The sequence below is a fragment of the Cygnus olor genome, chromosome 4 (genome assembly GCF_009769625.2).
Source record: "Cygnus olor isolate bCygOlo1 chromosome 4, bCygOlo1.pri.v2, whole genome shotgun sequence".
Lineage (NCBI taxonomy): Eukaryota > Metazoa > Chordata > Aves > Anseriformes > Anatidae > Cygnus > Cygnus olor.
Genome location: NC_049172.1, coordinates 66409547 through 66425183, shown reverse-complemented (window position 1 = coordinate 66425183; position 15637 = coordinate 66409547). Strand labels below are relative to the sequence as shown.

At 37.2% G+C, this 15637-nt stretch overlaps 1 protein-coding gene and 1 long non-coding RNA gene across 21 annotated transcripts in view; one reads left to right on the top strand and one right to left on the bottom strand.

Annotated features, from left to right (window-relative positions):
* Positions 1-7642, bottom strand: part of LOC121069481 — a 37423-nt gene extending 29781 nt beyond the window's left edge. The window contains exon 1 of the long non-coding RNA XR_005819450.1: positions 4999-7642. This is a non-coding gene — a long non-coding RNA (uncharacterized LOC121069481). The remainder of the gene's footprint in view (positions 1-4998) is intronic.
* ABLIM2 (actin binding LIM protein family member 2) overlaps positions 1-15637 on the top strand; it is a 141377-nt gene that overhangs the window by 108342 nt on the left and 17398 nt on the right. For 11 of the 20 annotated variants that reach the window (XM_040555734.1, XM_040555726.1, XM_040555725.1 and 8 more), the window contains 5 exons: positions 1357-1458; positions 2587-2640; positions 7658-7710; positions 8318-8465; positions 14206-14264. In XM_040555734.1, coding sequence (XP_040411668.1) covers positions 1357-1458; positions 2587-2640; positions 7658-7710; positions 8318-8465; positions 14206-14264 — 416 coding nt within the window. The remainder of the gene's footprint in view (positions 1-1356; positions 1459-2586; positions 2641-7657; positions 7711-8317; positions 8466-14205; positions 14265-15637) is intronic. The other 9 variants (XM_040555727.1, XM_040555740.1, XM_040555733.1 and 6 more) reach the window with 2 other exon arrangements.

The window sequence follows — 15637 nt, the reverse complement described above, 5'->3', positions numbered from 1 at the left end:
TGTGGCCCTATTCCAACTGGAAATCACTGTTCTTGAGTATGCAGTATTAACAGCCAAATAGTTTTCAATTTCAATTTTTCACCAACTGTGAAAATAAGAATTTAGAATGGATAACTTAATGTATCATCATGATTTCATCTGGCCTGCTTCTGCTCCCGTTGAACTCAGTAACACTACCCTATTGATTTCAGTGGTGCATGTCCAGGCCATGTTTGGTTACAGACCATTGATCATACACCACTGCTAGTCAACAGAAATCTGGCAAGGGTTCAGTGGATACGCCCTCTGTGGGCATAACCTAGATAGTTATGGCAATCCAGTGGTTTTATGGTTATAAAACTTCCACTCCCTGAAGGCAGAACTCAGTTATAGATCTAGCGCTCTGAACTGCTGCACTTCCTTTCCCCAAAAAATCTTGCTATAATTTCATTATTACTATCCATTAAATTTGTGCTCCATCCGCACTAAAATAACAACAGCAAATTAACAGCCCTTTTATGTTAGAATAAATGTCATGTTTGGCTTCCAGTTGCTTAAAAGTGCTGTAAATTAATTGGATTTTACAAGTCCCAGAAAAGTAGTGCTTTACTTTTTTGTTTGCCAAGCTGCACTATAATGCCATAGAGTGTGCTTCGGGGAAATAAACTAAGAGGAAATGAATGGTACTTAATGAATATTTGACAAAACAAGTGGAAAAATTGATACCGATCAATGTTATATATGTCTTTAAATTTTGTCAAGTGACTATGGCATTATAGGTCTATGACTTGATAATCCAACTTTGCATAAATATAAAATGCTGTGGCATGTTATCTGTGGGGAATGTTTGCGATTTAGGAAAAATTTCAACATCTAGTTTTGTCACTGATATATGCAGGAGCATTTGACTTAACTGTAACATCTGTTTTTTGGTCTAGTGCTGCTTTGAGATATTTTGAACAGTACTGAATAATTTCATTACTAGTTTTAAGGGCAGGCTATGAGCCACAGCATTAAACTTTTCAAAATCTTGATTGATAGGTTACTCACTTAACTATGCAAAACATACTACAAGACTGTGGATGTGCTCATCCTTTTATTTTGTTCATTATGATGTTTTTAAAAGAGGAGCTTTAGTTTCAAAGAGAGACTGCAATTTAATTCAAGACTGCAATTTAATCTGATATTATCTATCAGATATTAATTGTTGATGAGATGTTTGTTAATTGAGCCAATTCACTGTGCTGAAAATGGTTTCCCAGTTATTTAAAACTGTTGGATTAACAAGTCATTCTGAACAAGCTTTTATGCTTGAAATACTCTACTTTGCCTTCCATTTTTTTCTTTTATCTGCTTTCTTTGCTCTTCCCCTTGGAGGCAGTGAAAGTGGTCGGAGCACTCCAAGCTTATCCATGTACTCAGACAGCAAATCTTCATCTTCTGTCTATCAGCAGGCTCCTAGACATTTCCATATTCCAGGTAGGCATTCACTGCTTAGTGTTTGATCTTCAATTGCTGACACCTGTTTATTCTCTTCTAAATGTTGTTTGTTTGTTTGTTTTCCCATTAATTTGTGAATTTAGAGCTTCAAAAGAAGAAAACTACTGAGTGAAAATCTGTAAACTGTCTCAGAAATAAAGGAGTTAGTACTGCGTTCTTAGGTATAAAAATTTGCATTAGATGATGGCAAATGTTATTAAGCCTAGCTGCAGAGGCTTTTTGGTTTACTTTTTTTCTTTATCCATTCACTTTCTGAACTAGAGAGTCACATAAATACAGACTTTGAAAACTGGTGAAAGACTTTGGGCCCCCATGAAGCTCACAGAGGCTGTGTCTTTGCATACATACTATGCTGTTTTCAAGTTCACATTCAGTTACAAGCATGCTACATTTATATTCACACTGCTTAGCTTTTGACTGCTAAGCACATTGACTGCTAAGCTCAATGGTATACTTTGTTTAATTATGTTTAGCTTCTGGGATTAGTGAACACACTGTAATTAGGAATTGTATTTGCCCAGGTCTGTAGGTCTGAGTAACATCTGACATCTCTACAACATGATATGTGGACTGTGGCTTTGGGGGCTTTCCGAAAATTCCTGAAAGGCCAGGTCAACTATACAACTCAATATATGGACAAACTATAGAATTTCATATTAGAATATTAGGCATTTCCAGTATAAACATCTATATCTGACCATGTATACTGTCTTTTTAATTAATGGAGAAATAGTCCCTTTTCAAGTTTGACTGTTTTATAGTAGTCTGTTCTACTATTATATGAATTTTATTTTAAATAGTGACAAGTATATGCAGTTTCTCTGTTGTCTATATAAATTGGTAGTGCAGCACTCAAGGTATCTGAAAGCATTTTGAGGGACTTAAGAGTGGATTAAGCTATTTAGGTAGGCGTAGGCACTGTTTTAAATAAAATTGATGGGTAAGGCTGCATTCTCTTTTAATAAGCACTGAATGACAAACCAATGAAGTAATCAGTAGTCTTTGCTCAAGTGTTTGCATTTTAGTGTTGTTGAGAGGAGATGAGCAGCATAGTCTGAACTGCTTGCTTACTCTTTTATTCTTTCCTTTCTCTTTCCTCTTCCTCAGACACTGGCATAAAAGATAACATCTATAGGAAACCTCCTATCTACAAACAGCATGGTACAGTCTGCTTTTCTCTATTGCAAAAAGATATTTTGACTTGTCTTGGTAATTTAGAGCAGATATTAAAAGCAGTTTTCTTATTTATGGGACGGTATAAAATATGTAAATATAGGAAGTTGCTCTCCTGTTTTAACGACATGCCTTAGAATATCCAGTTTTGGTAAATAACTCTTCTATATTGCCAGAGGGAAAAAAAAATGTTTATTATTAACTGATGTATATTATAGAATCATAGAATATCCTGAGGTGAAATTGGCCCACAAGGATCATTGAGTCCAACACCTAAATGAAATACCTACTTCTCATCTGCAAGTTCTTCAAGCTGTATAATATTGGGATCTAATGTAATCACACCATGGCAGTTAGGAACAAACTCAGTATATGATAACATTGGCAAGATATGATTGGAAACCTTTTGATAGACACAGCAACCAGGTTGCTGTCTGAGTTTCCAAACCATGGAAAGAAATATATGATGCTTTACGCGACTGAGGATCTGCATTGATGCTCTAGTAAATATAAAAAAAATACAGGATTATAAGGTCAGCATTCTTCCATTATTATTTAAAAACAATAATTTATTATATATTATATTATATTATTATTATATAATTTATTTTATATTTCACTAATTAACATCACTGTAATTTCTTTGTTTCGGTGCCTACATGTGTTCTCAGTGATGTTTGATAATTATCTTTCTTTGTAATACAGGCTTAGTAATACAGAATTCATTTTTCTAGACTAAATTCCATTATTAATCTTTGGAAGCAAATGTGTAGGGCATATGCTGTGATAGGATGTCTGAGAAGTGCAGAAGTACATTCCTGATTAAAAGAATCATGAGTACTACTGCCCTAAACCAAAAGCCATGATTTATTCCCCTGTTTCTGAAGACGTGAGAGAATAAAGTAGATGTTCATCACACTGTGAGCAGTACCTAAGACACTGTGGGGATAAAAGCAATACAGATAGCTGTGTCACTCTTCATGGCAAGGATGGGTCTCTGTTGGAGCAACTTCTCCCATCTTACTAACTCCTGCAACACTTTCTGCACAGAGGTGACTTCCCACTTTGCATACTACGCATATGTGTTCTCACATACTTTAACTGATAGTTGATAGCTTTCCATGAGTGAAAGGTCAGGAAACTGCAGATTTATCGCTGTCTTCATGATCAGAATAAGGGTAATACATTTTAAATATTTTCCCGTTGTTGTAACAGAGGGCTTTAGCTGATTTTAAAATGCTCAATAAGCATAGTCAAAAGAATTATATTTTTATGTAGTTAAAATTTTTATACTACCTTTCATGAAAAATAACACTTATTTCTGTTTTGGTTAAACTTCTGGTATCCAATACAACTGCATTGTATCCAATGCAGTATTAGTAGAAACAAAATTGACAAATGTTATGTCCCAGCTGGGTGAAACACCCTGCATACATTCACTGTAACTGAAGTGTTTCACGCTCAAGTAACTGCACATTGAAATCCTTAATATTTAGATGACCTCTGTGGTTGTTCTGGTTTTGAGCAAAGTCAGACTTGCTGATGTTTCAGTGCACTTTAGATAGACTTTCTGCTCACAGTATCCTAATCTTGGTCAAACTAATGCTATCTCCAAGGGAAAAACATAATATCTGTTTGATTTAGTGCTTGATTTAGTGTCATCTACAAAATTTACAGGCTGCCCAAGCTGTCCAATTCTTTCTTCTCTTTAGATACACAAATCATTAGTGTAAAGTACTCAAACTGAGCAAAAGAAGCTACTCACAAAGGAAGAAGTTGAATATTACAGTGGTGTTTGGAAAGAGCAAATGCAAAGTTACAAAATAAGTGTCAGAACTTACTCTGATATAAATCAACATAGCTTCAGCAATTTACAAAATCTGATGATAGGGCTCCTATATTCTGGCTGTGTCATTTAATTTTGCTGATACTTTTGGTTTGCAAAGAAAATTATAAAGAGCAGCTTTTTTTTTTCTTCCAGGACAGGGCTTTTTGTATCAGTTTTCAATCAGTTGGATATGCAGTTAAAGTCTGGATTTTGTCAATTTTGCACTGCTCTATGTCCACTAACTTCAATGGAGTTGTTCCTAGTAATCACTGAAGTAAGTGGAAAGTGAAATTATTGAGTCAGCAATCTCTATACATTAAGAAGGATCTACATTTTAAACTGTCTTTTATACACTATAGATATTCTAAGTGTGTGGATTGCAGATGTGTTGAAAATATGTGCTAGTTGTGTTTCTGCTGAGGAGCAAAACTTAATTTACTCTAATTCAAAAACAAACAAACAAAATAGATCAATGAACTTTCCTTCCATTAAAAAAAATATAAAAATACAGCATTTACCTTTTGTTCTGGAAGAACTCCCAGCAGAAGTTCTATAAATCTTTCTACTAAAGCATGAACACATGAGCAACTGATGATTCAGCTCCTCAAGCTAAAGGGACACTGAACTAATACATGCTGAAAGGGAGCCAGAGAACATTCCTTCGCTGAAGAGACCAAGTTTGAACAAACAAGCACAAAAATGTTCTTTAAAACAAAAAGTGCAAGAAGCTCTTCCAAAACTTTTGGCTTTGGAAGGTTTCAGTTACAGCAGTGCCCCCCAGATTTGCTATAGCTACAGCTTCTGTGTTTCTATTATAAACACTTAGCTGCAGCATGGAGAAAAAAAAAAATGCCAGTGGAAAAATGGTTCATACAAGAGATCAGGCTGAGAGTTGGGGTTAGAAATCGAAGCATGCTGGAGCCTGCATGGTCTTTATTTATTTATTTAGCGCATTGATATTTCAACAACATTTGAACATAATACAAAATTTAAAAAAAAAGTTTGTTCTGCAGCAATGTTAGCGCTAATCTAAGTGAAAGATGTAGTTCACATCAGGGTTCACAGCAGAACCAAGTATCCCTTGTATTGGAGAAGCTAGTGCTCAGTACTGATGAAATTCAGGCCACTTGGATTTATCTGCCAGTAACGTCAGGAACTTGGGAGGGGCAGGCTTTGCAGGCCTCTGTTGATTTTCATTGGATTCCTCTGGACCTCTGTGTAAAACTTGGGTGTTTAACTATTTTGAAAATCGCATGGAATGTTTGGAATTTCTGAATAACATTTTGGATGCCACTTTTTTTTTTCTTTAAAAGCATCAATGTCTTGAAACAAAAACAATTGCAAACATGCATCAAATTCTCTGCATGGATTTCTCTTGAGGGTGAAGGAGATCCATCCATATAACCTGTAACAGCTTGTTGACTGGGGATTTAGGGTATGCTCCCAAAATATCAGTAAATCAGGTCCAAGACCTTCTTGCAACGTAGGCACTTCAATTTTTCATCTTTCTATTATTTCTTTCTCAAAGAAACAGCTTGCCATATCAGAAAAATGCCATGGTCAGGATGCCATTAGCAAACTGTGAAAACAGAGTTTTTTCATAATGTTGTTTTTACTTTATGACCCAGCTATGTTTTGCCACATTAAGTTGAGAAAAGAAAAAAAAAAAAAAAAAGTATTGAAATATTTTCACCTCTAACACATGGGTATTTCCAAAATGACAAGTAAAAATTTTTCATTTTTCAAGTATCACTTTCTTGACAAAACCAGTTAAGGTCTAGATGCAAGCTGTGTAATGGCACCAGAAAATGAAACAGAAGAGCACTGAAATGCTAATAGTAGTGGCCTTTTGACTGTGTTGTTTAGATGCAGGGCAGATCCTCTGCAAACATGCTGGCTGGGGAACTGGAGAGGGCAAAGTTGTTCCCAGCTAGCTGGGAGTGTTGCAGCACTTCTGAGGGTGCAACTTGATCTCCTCCTCACCTCTGTCTCTGAGCAATGTAATCTGTTCCTTAACTTCTGTATTCTCATGCTACTTTTATTGTTAATAAATATATTTTTCTGGCTGCCTTGTTGTGCATGGAACTCTTCTGTTGCTCTTGTACTAAGATACTGCAGACAATTCCCTTGTTATAACCTCTCATGGGTTTAAAATTATACTAAGACATTGCACTGCTCCAGTTTTATACTATTAAAAGTCTCCCCACAACAACAGAGTGATACAAGGGCAAGAAGGGTTCAGATTTTTGGAAGTAATCTGAAATGGCATGAAATTTGGCACAAAATCTTTCTGTAAAATTCTGTCTGAATTATAAATCAGTCTCTGATACAAAACTCTGGTAGAGAAGACCAGGAAAAATATATCTAATGGTTGGGAACTATTCAGTGAATATCTTGTAGGTTTTCAGTTTTCAGTTTTTCTTCTCAGGAAGTTGGCAGGTTACAGGATATTATAACAACAGGTAAATATTTTTTGATAATAGACTCTTACAGAGAGCAATATAGTTGAAAAAATTGAGAGTTACACTGTGAATTTGGGAGTCCTCTTTTACTTTATCTAAGAAATGATGAGTGCAGCTATGTGAAGGTCAGGACCACCCCACCCTTACCTACTCTCCTTCACTCTCACTTGTACTGACACAGCCTGTCTTGCAGGTATCATGACAAGGTAATACTAAATTTGTACCTATCTTGTTTGCCATCATTGCCTGTCCTGCTGAAGAACGTAGGAGGCACAAATGTGCAAGACCACCGTATAGCTATGTAAACACATGTTCTTTCATGATCATGGTAACAAAGAATAATGGAGATTTGCTTGCAAATGACTTGCTCCTTGGTGCAGTGACTATATAGATCTGTCCCTAAGTTATGATGTAGTTTTTTTACCACCTGTCATTCCACAAAAGTAGCTTCTTCCTAAAACATAGCTTAAAAATCCATCAGGAGTAGATTTTCTACATTTACTGTATGCCTACAGAATTAGTATTACCGTAATCTTTTCCAAATGTTAAGTAGTTCTGTGACACCGTAGCCCTACACATCCAATTATCTGCCCGACTTCAGATTCATTTTGTATTGTTTTTTCCCCTTTTGAGAATATTTAGAACATTACTTTTTGTTTTCTGTTTTGGCTGTGTTGATCTCTTTCAATTTTTAAAATTAACTTTAATCTTCCAGCATCAAGAAGATCAGAAGGGGAGGATGGAAGTTTGGATCAGGACAGTAAGAAGGTAATGACCAGAAAGAACAAAAGGTGGTAGTTTGTTTGAGTTTCTTGAGGCAACTGCTCTATAAAACCTGGTTATGTTTAAAGGTATTATTTTATATAACTGAAATAAGCACTACTGATTTTAGGTCTTTACAAAAGACAGTTTCAGGAAGATTTATTAAGTGTAATGTCTCACCCAGAGTGTTTAGATATTACATTTTGCAGTAAAGAAAGAAATAGGGATATTTAGATAAGCAACAATAAGTTTGTGGTGATTCAGCTAAGGCTGTTGGACCTTTGCTTAGGGTGTGTGTTAACATACAAAAAAAATGTTATAACAGATTAGTTGTAAGAACATGTCATAGCACATTTTCTAAAGTGGGGCATGGTGGACAACTTATTTAACAGAGAAACTATCCTCAGCCCAGATGAAAGTTAAAAGTTTTCGATAGCCGTGACATCTAATGTGGAGTCCTGTTATATGGTCAACTTCTATAATTTGATAAATGTTGGTACAGGCTGTACTGAGCATAAACATTCAAGTTAGCAAGACTTCCCAGGCTGGTGAAGTAGGACATGCATTTGGATGTTAAATCCTGACTCATTTAATTGTTTTTTATTCATTTCAGCTAAAGACCAGTTGGCTTATTCTGAAAGGGGATATGGACACCAGAACTAATTCCCCAGATTCAGAAACTCGGTCCCTGTCTCTTACTCCCGGAACTGACAGAGAAAACTTCCAGAGAACACAGGAGGGTACTACTGCCACATACTCCCGTGAGTACTGCGTCTTGGGGCTGTCATAGCGGGCAAGAAGGAGTGTGACAAAGGAAGCTAGCCCTGCTGTAGACCTCTCCAAATAGTTCCCTAGTTTGCTTTATGCTTCATTTCCCTATCATGGTTACATATATTTTCCAGTTTGTTTAGCTATGGCTCGTAAGCATTCAGTAACTTTGGATTTCAATATTGAAACTATTTTTAGTTCTCTATTAATGAAAGAATCATAGAATTGTTTGGGTTGGAAGGAACCTTAAAGATCATCTAGTTCCAACCCCTCTGCCTTGAGCAGGGACACCTCCCAGTAGACCAGGTTCTCAAAGCCCCATCCAGCCTGGCCCCAAATACTTTCAGAGATGGGGCATTCACAGCTTCTCTGGGCAACCTGTTTGACTGCCTCACCACCCCCATAGTAAAGAATTTCTTCCTTATATCTAATCTAAATTGACCCTTGTTCAGTTTAAAAGCATTCCCCCTTTTCCTATCACTACACCCCCTGACAAAGAGACCCTCCCCAGCTTTTCTATAGGCCCACCTTAGGTACTAGAAGACCACAATGAGGTCTCAGAGAGCCTTGTCCAGGCTTAACAACCTCAACTCCCTCAGCCTGTCTTCATAGGAGAGGTGCTTCAGCCCTCTGATCATCTTTGTGGCCCTCCTCTGAACTGATTCTAGTATGTTGATGTCCTCCTTATGTTGGGGGCTGAACCCCTCCAGGTGGGGTCTCACAAGCGCAGAGTAGAGAGGGAGAATCACCTCCCTCACCCTGAAGGCCATACTTGTTTTGATGCAGCCCAGGTTGGCTTTCTGGGCTGCAAGCACGCATTGCCAGCTTATGCCGAGCTTCTCATCAACCAACATCCCCAAGTCCTTCTCCTCAGAGCTGCTCTCAATCCATTCTCCACTTAGCCTGTATTTGTGCTTGGAATTGCCCTGGCCCATATGCAAGCCCTTGTTCTTGGCCTTGTTGAACTTCCTGAGGATCACAGAGGCCTGCCCCCTTCTGTGACTTGGGCAGTGTGGCTAGAGTTCTTGCCAGTGAAGAGTGAGGCAAAAAAGGTTGTTGAGTATCTCAGCCTTCTCTATATCCTGGATAACCAGGTCTCCCATTTCCTTCTGAAGAGGGCTTGCAATTTCCATAGTCTTTCTTTTACAAAACACTGATGTACCTATAGAAGCCTTTCTTGTTGCCTTTGACGTCTCTGGCCACATTTAAATCTAATAGGGCTTTAGCTTTCCTGATCTGATCCCTGGCTGCTCAGATGATTTCTCTGCATTCCTCCCAGGCTACCTGTCCCTGCTTCCACCCTGTATAGGCCTCCTTTTTCTGCCTCAATTATGGCCAGGAGCTCCTTGTTCATCCATGCAGGCCTCCTGGCGTTTTTGCCTGACTTCTTCTTTGTTGGGATGCATAGCTCATGAGACTGGAGAAGGTGATCCTTGAATATTAACCAGCTTTCTTGGGCCCCTCTTCCCTCCAGGGTTCTATCCTATGGTACTCTACCAAGCAGATCCCTGCAGGGCAAAGTCTGCTCTCCCAAAGTCCAGGGTAACAAGCTTGCTGTGCTCCCTCCTTGCTGCTCTCAGGATCCTAAACTCTACCATTTCATGGTCACTGCAGACTTGGCTGCAGTGCTTATATACCATAAGAGGCATTGCTTATACAAAGAAATTGTATTATCTCTCTGTAGAGGAGAATTTCCTTACAACAAAAACCTGCCCCTCATTAATACCTAAAAGCACCTATCTATATGCTACCTATTTTAAATAAACAGGATAGTAGTATCAAGCATATTTTTGACTTCTGGTAATTACTCCTTGGTACAAATTATGTCTTTTAAATATTAGTACGGCCATTTTTTCCATATCATGATAAAGCATAAGGATCACTGAAAGTTTAACAGATAACTTGGACATTTCTCTCCCTGCATCCTCCACTTTATGTCATAAAACAGTAGAAGGTCATCTGGGGTGAAAAAGCTGGGGAAGCAGTTTTCCAAAAGAATGTATCCAGTGTGAGGCATGTCTGGCAGCAAGGCTAGGATGTCAGTCTTGTGGGCATTTTGGTAATGTGATAGCTGGCTCCATCAACTTCTAATAAGGAAATTATGGCTTAGCTATGCAAGGAAGAGGAAAAATAGTTGATACAAAGCCTGTCACAAGGGTGTGACAAGATAAAAAAGAAAAGTTATTTTGGGTCATCAGTCTCACTAGTCTAACCTGAAGGGATTTGATTCCTTAGCTATCACCAGACATTGCATACGTGTGCACAAGATGTTTTGTAGAAAATCCTGAGCAAGAAAAACCCAGGTCTGAACACCTCTCACACCTGACATCTATCATTTACAGTTACTAACATCTGTAATTCATCAACACCTAAACAGTAGCTTTTCTCCCTCTTGCACTTATGGTTAAGAGTGGCCTGATCTTTAACCTGACATTTAGCCCTGTCTCTGTGGCATAGTCAGTGAGTATCAGAGAAAATAAACTTTTCAGATACACGTTTGGTGCAAACAGTTACATACAGAATAGAAGGGTTAGCAGTCATCTGACTGTGAATCTCTGGCAATGTGTCCAAACATTGTGCAGAGCACTGCATTCGTTCATCTAGTCTCTGAGCAAACCAAAGAAGGGTAGTCTGCTCTAGAAGATATTTAGGTACATTACTCTAGCTACATTCCCAGAAGAATATATCTAACATCAAAGTACTTAAGTATGAGGCTTGTATAATTGGCAGATATCTGGAGTGGAGCTTGCTTGTGTCCAGCCATGTTGAAGACTAAGTGACAGGGACAGCATCTCCTTACATCCACCTGCATAAATGTGTCTTGTTTCTGTATGTGTATATTTTTTATCGTCTACCATTAGTCATTATTTTAACTTCACATATTTAGGACATTAGATATCTAACAAAGTGTGTAACTCCTGCTGTTAATGTGTACCTGATGTGCTGAGAAACAGCCTCAGAATATCCAGGTTAGAGTGAATGTCGTATTGGAAAAAGCAGGAGCCATGCCCATGCAAAGAGTATCTGATGTTCAGATAGCACCTAATTAGAGAGACAGATTACTGTATCTTGACCAGTTACCCCAGAAAATTTGCTATAGAGGTACAACTGCATTTGGATGTGATAATGAGCAGTATGTGGTTGGTGGTTTTTGGTGATATATTTTACCTTTATATTAAAAAAATAGTAATAATAATTAACTTCACAAATAAGTTCTTAGGAACCAGAAACTAAGTGAAATGTTTTTCTGACTGGAGTCACTGGCTCTTTTCTTATTACTATGATCTGAGTTCTTTCAGCTTTATACACCTCTTGGGTTTTTTCCAGCCAGCCACACGATGTCGCTTGTGCCTGTAAATGTGGCTCAGTCCTGGCAGCCTGGGAGGCAACTCCTGAGCTTCTACGTGCTAAAATGAATTGTGTTTGTTTTCAAACCACGATCTTTTCCTTAGTGTATTTTTCCCTTGTAACTGACAAATTTGGCAACAGAACAAATCCCACTCACCTTCTCTGTAGCCAAGATGCCAACAAATTGAACCGATGTTCAACACTGGCATCTTTTTCCAAGCAGGAATACAGATGACTATTACATGACACTTTCTCCTCTAGTGTCACTGCCATTCAGATAACAAACAATGACAAATTTCCAGTTTCCAAACTGGAGTAGGTAAGTGGTCCATCTAATTCAATATTCACCACTATGTCTCTGTATCAGATGTCAGAGCCCCCAGTGGGACCAACAAAGGAAATTCTGCTCACAATTTATACTGCTCCTCAGATGATGTTAGATTTTGTTTCTCATACTTTTATCTTCATTTTGCTAGATTAAAAGTCAATTTCATAAAGCCATTTTACCTATGATGAGCTTTCATTGCCCCAGTTATCCTGTAGACCACTGTTCCGATGAAGTTAATTTAACCCACCTGAACAGAACATCCTTCCATGATGTTCTGTCACTACATTTATTTCCATATCTTGAAAGTATCAAGACAGCCATTTCCAACTTTTGTCATTTTTACACTTAAGTTAATAAGTGCATTTATAATGGTCACAGCCAAGTTTATTAGCCCATTACTATTTATGGTGTCCAATTTATTAGTGAAAATATTAAGGAATTTCAACTCGACACCAGTCTATACTGACATTTCCCTCTCTCAGCACTGCTCAGTTCTCACTATCTATTTCTCACATTTAATTTTTTCCTTACTGACCCTATAATTCCTCTGATAAACTCCATCTTCTTCAATTTTGCTTTAATTTCATCTTTGGCAACATATGGAATATTTTAATATTTCATTAGATGAGATCCAATAAAATTTATTTTGCGTAGAAGCTGTTTCTCTTAGCAAAGAAAACTACCAGGGGAGTGTGACACTGTCTCTTTAACTTATGTTAAACCAGTCAAAATCTACATGAATATAATTGATTTTCTGTTTACTTCTATGTTTTTGTTTAGTATTTCCTGAAGTTTTATGTTGGAAACAAACTGATAGGTCCTGAGTACCTTTTTCCCTTCTTAAACACAAAAACTGTACTTGCTGTTCTCTAATAATACAAGCAATTGGACTTCCAATCTTTTGTGAGCTTATTGGCTCCCTGTTTAAGTACAGAGTGCTTTGAATTATGTTTCTGTCACAGTTGTGATTCATTTGCATACGCTTATTGCATTAGGTTTTTCTCTCATTGCTCCATACTCTAAATTTCTTCCTAAAAGCTGAGGTGAAATAATCCTTTAGTGTTGGAGTCCTACCTAGGTTTCTTCTTGTGTACTGACACAGCATAACTCCCAGTGATCCCATTTCTTCTTTCCTTGTTCTCTTTTTTGTTTGTGTAGCTGCAGAACCTTTTGCTATTTGTTTTAATATCATTTTCAATGTTTAACTCAGCTTGACTCCTGGCAGTTCTCACTTTATCTCAGCACACCGTGAGCTCTTTGCTGATCCATCTTTTGTTTTTTCTTTCTATGGTCTTATTCCTAATAATCTCCTTAGGGTATTTATTAATCCGGTCGGGTCTGAATTCCCTTCCTTCATTCCCCTTTGGACACAAATTGCTAACATTTTTGTCAGAAAGAAGACTTGTACATTCAGTTCTTTGAGCTAAGTGACTTCTCCTAACTCTTTGCCTCAGTTTATCACAGTTTCTTGTACTGAAATCAATAGTGTTTACTACAGACACATTTCTTCATCTTCTGTTGAATTTAAACTGATTCAACTTGCCACTTCTATACAGCATTACTTTTATAAACCAAAAACTAGTCTGAAATACTTTTTGTCCATTTACTGACAAAGAGAACACCCAAATTTTCTGATTAGCCTAGATATTAAAAGTAAGGCTTTTCACCATATTAGATCTAATCTGTTCATCGTAACATCACTTTGTGAATTTTATCTATGTAGAACCTTTCTCTTCAGTATTTACGCTCTCACTTAATTTCATTTTCTATTGCCATACTTTCATTTATGCTTTTTATTTTTTTCACCTGAAGCAGTAGAAATTTTAAAGAATTCAAAATATGTGTTGTTTTCTTGTTTGTTTGTTTGTTCTTAAGTGATAAGATACTAATCCTTCTGATATGAGTAGTACTCAGTTATATTTCATCCCATGAATACAATATACATAGTCACCTTGCAATTGCTGTTTCTAGCTGTTTTCCTGCTTTCTGTGTTCTACAAAGTTGTAAAGGACTTTACGAAAAATATTATTGTGATATGTATATCATGTCTTTTACAGGATTTCCATATGCTAAATCTGCTTCTCTACCTGGTTATGGAAGGAATGGTTTGCATCAGGTAGGTATACATTTAAATGTGTTCTCCATGTAACAGTTTTTCATAAATAGGCAACTAGTTAAAAATCTACACAGCAGTAACACTTCACAGTGTTTTGGCTGCCAGTTCTGCCTGACAGATTCATACCCTATGAGGGTTACAGTATGTCTGCCTGCAGGAGTAAGACTGGGTCTTTTCATTTTGATTGTGTGTGGCATGAGCATTGGGAATCTTGATTCTCCTTCCAGAACCAAGGTCCAAAATGTACAAGCTGCATATATTAACAGACCACAGTATAACTTGAATTAATGATAGGATGGGTTAAACCTTTCATTAGGTAAGTAATTATCTTAGAGCAAAGGTGGAGCAGCCCATAACCTTTGCATTTCTTAAACCACTTTTTTTTTCTTTTTTTTTTTTCTTTTTCTGGTACGTGTGTATATATATACATGTAGTCATTATATAAGGCAGGAGGGAGCAATGCAAAGAGAATGGCAGGAAGCAACCTAGAAAGCAAAATACATAACAAACTTATGATCAGATTAAGACTAGGAGTTCATTTTCTAATTCTTTATTATGTATCTTTTTGTAATTCCTCAGGAAAAATCCATCACTGATACTGTGGTCTCTCTCTCTGGCATTCGACATTTTGACTACTCAGTTCATGTCTCATATTTTTTGGTAAAAACACAGTATGGTTAATAGTGATAAGTTGGGAATACGTAGACACACTTGCATTTTGAAGATTGACTTGTGTCTAAATTATATGGATAAGACCTCATTCAAATTTCCTCCTTTCTGCAAACAAAGATAAGAAAGCTTCAGAAGTATATAAGCAGGACTAAACTTCTCCAGTGATGAGTTAAACTATAGGTTATTAGTAGGAGCTACAAGAAAGTAATTGTAAGAGAGCAGCTGAACTGATTTTTCTGTAGTTACTGTCCATCCTTTTGAGTTAATATTACAAGACTAATTGTGCCTGTGATACTCCAAGTACCTGACTGCTTGAATTCCTCTCTGAAGAAACCAATGGCAACACAACTTGACCAAATTAGATTTATGAATTTGAAAATGTTTGGATACACCCATCCCCATTTAGGAGTCAATAGCTTTTTTTCTGACTTTTCAGAATAACTGTTACCAGTAACCTGGACCAAGCGAAAGATCAACTTGCGCACAGCCCCTGCACTGTTGAGGAACCAAAGCCATCAGAAAGTACAGATGCAGTGTTTGCTGTACTTTTGCAGGTTTAAGTCATGTAATGTGATAGGAAAGCAGCAGATGGCAGCATTTGTCCCATATAAGGGGTGCAACCTCATCTCTGAAAATTTCAGGAAAGTTGCAAATGATCAAATCCTTTAGATCAAATTCTTCTCAGAATGAAAGTGCTCTGT